This window comes from Orussus abietinus, unplaced genomic scaffold, assembly GCF_000612105.2.
Source record: "Orussus abietinus isolate OABI.00-Male unplaced genomic scaffold, Oabi_2.0 scaffold52, whole genome shotgun sequence".
Taxonomy (NCBI): Eukaryota; Metazoa; Arthropoda; class Insecta; order Hymenoptera; family Orussidae; genus Orussus; species Orussus abietinus.
In genome coordinates, this window is record NW_019394235.1 from 227,665 (window position 1) to 231,167 (window position 3,503).

General features: G+C 50.1%; 1 protein-coding gene across 1 annotated transcript; it reads right to left on the reverse strand.

Moving 5' to 3' along the window:
- Positions 1 to 325: 325 nt before the first annotated feature.
- LOC105704422 (vegetative cell wall protein gp1-like) lies at positions 326 to 1,397 on the reverse strand. Its single transcript, XM_012433637.1, has 2 exons — positions 888 to 1,397; positions 326 to 586 (listed from the first exon to the last, which is right to left on the reverse strand). Exons 1-2 carry the CDS (start codon positions 1,395 to 1,397, stop codon positions 326 to 328), a joined length of 771 nt encoding a protein of 256 aa, XP_012289060.1.
- Positions 1,398 to 3,503: the final 2,106 nt, after the last annotated feature.

Consider the following 3,503-nt stretch of genomic DNA (forward strand, 5'->3'; position numbering starts at 1 on the left):
GTCAACTTCATCTTCAATACTGCGTAAACTGCGGAAAATAAAGCACAGGCCACGTCACTTCTTCGACAACGGTACCGTCTTATGCGTATGCAAGTATTTTCCCTTTTTCAAAATCAATTATTTCCACCCCGTGCTTAAAATATAAGTTCACATTTTATGAGTTTGTATTTTGGATATAAATACGCGTTACACTATTTTTTCACGTCTAACTTATAAATGGCATTTGTACTACGCGCACGATGTTGCAATACACCCTACGGAAGGCGTGCATAGTCATTAAAAATTACTCTACTGGTATAAAACAATCGAATTTATTGTTTCTCACTCAAAACGCAAATTCCTCGATACTCCGATCCGTACCGCGGTTGCACAGTTGTAATACACTAGTATTTGGTCCATGACTGGATCCGTGGATGGTACTAGTGCTCGAGGTTGTACGTACTTCGTAACTGGTACATAATTTCCTTTTCGGCTTGGCAGCGGTACGTGCAGGGGGAAGTGGCGGTATGTACACGAAGACAACTGCGGTAGTGGTATTTTCTGTTCTGCGGTCCCATTTGGTGGCATTTTCTCTTTTGCGGGTTTCCTGGTTGTGGTGGTGCTCAAAGTCCTTATATTGGTATATACGTTGGTTGCGGTCTCGGTGGTGGAAGGGGTGGTGCAGGAGGAGATGGAGGTCCATACGATAGTGGCGGCGGTGGTGGTGGAGGTGGAGGCGGAGGTGCAGGTGGTAAGTACATTTGGGGGGGTGGTGGTGGTGGTGGTGGTGGTGGTGGTGGCGGTGGTGGTGGTGGCGGTGGCGCCGAAGACGACGTCGCCGTCNGCGGTGGTGGTGGTGGCGGTGGCGGCGGCGGCGGAGGTGGCGGTGGTGGTGCAGGTGGACTTGCATAATTGTAACTGGGCATCGCAGGTATCGGAGGAGCAGGACTTGGATATCCGGCAGCTGGAGGTGCAGGACTGGGATAGTTATAATTAAGTGGTGCTGCAGGTGCCGGACTAGGATATCCATTGCTGGGTGGTGGTGGGGCGGGTGCAGGATATCCATTGCTGGGCGGTGGTGGAGCGGGTGCAGGATATCCATTGCCGGATGGCTGTGTCGCGGGAGCGGAACATCCACTGTCACACCCTACAGGGCCGGAGGATGGAAATCCTTGAGTTTGATCAAATCCTGGAGAAAACGTCACTCGCGTGTGCACATAACTAGTAGGAGTCGAGGTTTGCCCCACACCAGCACTGGCAGCAGCAGCAGCTATCGCTACAGGTAATACTATTGGTGGCGATATAGTCACTATTGTTCCTTGGGGATGCCCATAATTTGTTGATGGAATGACCGGTGGAGCAGGCGGTAAATATGTTGCTGGTGGCCGTGGTGGCGGTGGAGCTTGTGGCAGGTACATACGAGGCGGCGGCGGCGGTGGCGGGGGTGGTGGCGGTGGTGGTGGCGGTGGTGGCGGTGGTGGCGGTGGCGGTACGGGACGTTGACGGGACGGTGACGTTTGACGTTGCCCATCGCCGACGGCCGCAGCGTTGCACAGAAGCGGGCAACGGAGGTGGTGGAGGAGGTGGCGGAGGGGGTGGAGGTGGTGGAGCAGGTGGGAAATAAACTGGGGGTGGTGGCGGTGGTGGTGGCGGAGGGGGTGGAGGTGGTGGAGCAGGTGGAGGCCCGTAACTAGACGGTGGAGGTCCGTAATCACGTGTCGGCGATGGCAGGGAGAAGGCAATTGTCGGCTTGTCGTAAGAGTATCCGGCCTGCCGAACTATCCGCACGCGAAGTCCGCAGACGCAGCTCAGAAGTATCAATACCCCCAGCTGAAGAGAGGAGATTATGGTGTTCAATAGTTCATTTGCGGAAAACACATGTATAAACGTAGCAAAAGCGAAAGTTTAACACAAATCACAAGAAAATGAAATCACTCTCCTCATCGTATTCGACCTGTACATGCTCTACTCGATACCGACAGACTTGGTTCCCGAATGTTAGAGCTCCCAATCTATACTATTTTAAAGTAGACATTTTCATCCCGCGATGCCCGCAGCCAAACTTATATTATTTAAAACCTGACTCTTCCAGCTTTCCTTGTAAATATTCACTTGCCATTAGATTATTCCAAATAATATAATTCGCGTATCCGATTCTCTTTATGCACGTAAAAAAACACGTCATCCCTATTCACCGAAACGGTATTTCGAAATCGAATACGTCCTACTCTTATCCGTCACTTTCCAAGTTTCAAATAATTATAGGGCGTCTAAAGATCTTTCAAAAGAAAATTCTGATTTATCACGGTTATCCACGGTACCGGCACCTCGTAGCACTGACTTACCCATTGCAATGGTAGCATAATATCCTCTCGTATACCGCCGGGGAGACATGGCGGAGGCTTTTATACGAAGACGTCGCACATCCCGAATCGCGCTCTACCCTGACGTTAAACCGCACGCATAATGACATTGTGTCTAAAACCGCGTTTTGCCTAAATTACGCGAGTCAATTCGCAATCGCGGCCGATTGCGCCTCGCCATGAAATTACTGCCATTAGATCGGGGGTGTCGGATTTTTACGCGGTTAGCCTCGTTTCACGATGACAAAACGTTTCATGGTGAGGCAATCGCGGGCAGCCTTTTCTCGTGCTCTCGAAATTACGCGAGGAGCACTTTTCAGAACGTCATGGAACGTTCGAATAGCGTCGTGCACGTAACCGCGCATTTCTGTGCGGCCCCTCGCGCTAAAAGTAAATCAATTTGAACGAGAACGAGCTTATTTATTCCCGTTCGACTGGATGTCGAAGTACACTTACGAGTGCTTTAATTATCGGCAATTAGCGGTATAAATATCATTTACCGGAGCCAAGTGACCGGGGCTCCATATACAGAAGTCGAGTAATTAGAAAGGCTTCCATGTGATGTAAATATGTAAAGGGGTCGTCTTCATTATTTCGGAAACGGGTAATTGGTGCTCGCCCTGGTACCATTACCCTAATCTCGAGAGCATTATTCGATCCGGAAGGTGAGTCGCCCTCCGAATACCACCACGTAATGATATCGTAACGCTTAATGTTATTTCTTATTATTCCATTTCCCGATATTGACAATTGAGGCGTAGTTGCCGACATCGTGGACCGTTCATTTTATTAATATGGAAATGTATTCACGCCCGGCTACCTAGTTAACAACCAGGGCTGGTCTCGGAGGTGAGCAGAGTGGGCGGCCGCCTAGGGGCGCACTACCCACGTCGGGGAAGGAATTTTTCATATCAATAATACGTTACATCCGTTTATTACGCGCCTTTTGGTACTTAAAACCGTCTTTTAAGCTGTACAGGTGAAGCCCACGGTTTATCCGGAGATTCGAAAACTCCGAAGCCAGCACGACCAAGATGAGCGAATGTCCGTCTTTATCCCTTGAACAAGCTTTACGCTTTCATAAAGGACGCTGCAATTTGTCTCGCGATCCTCAAAGTGCTACCGGCGAATCTGCAGAAGGCCAACGAAGCTACCGCCTTC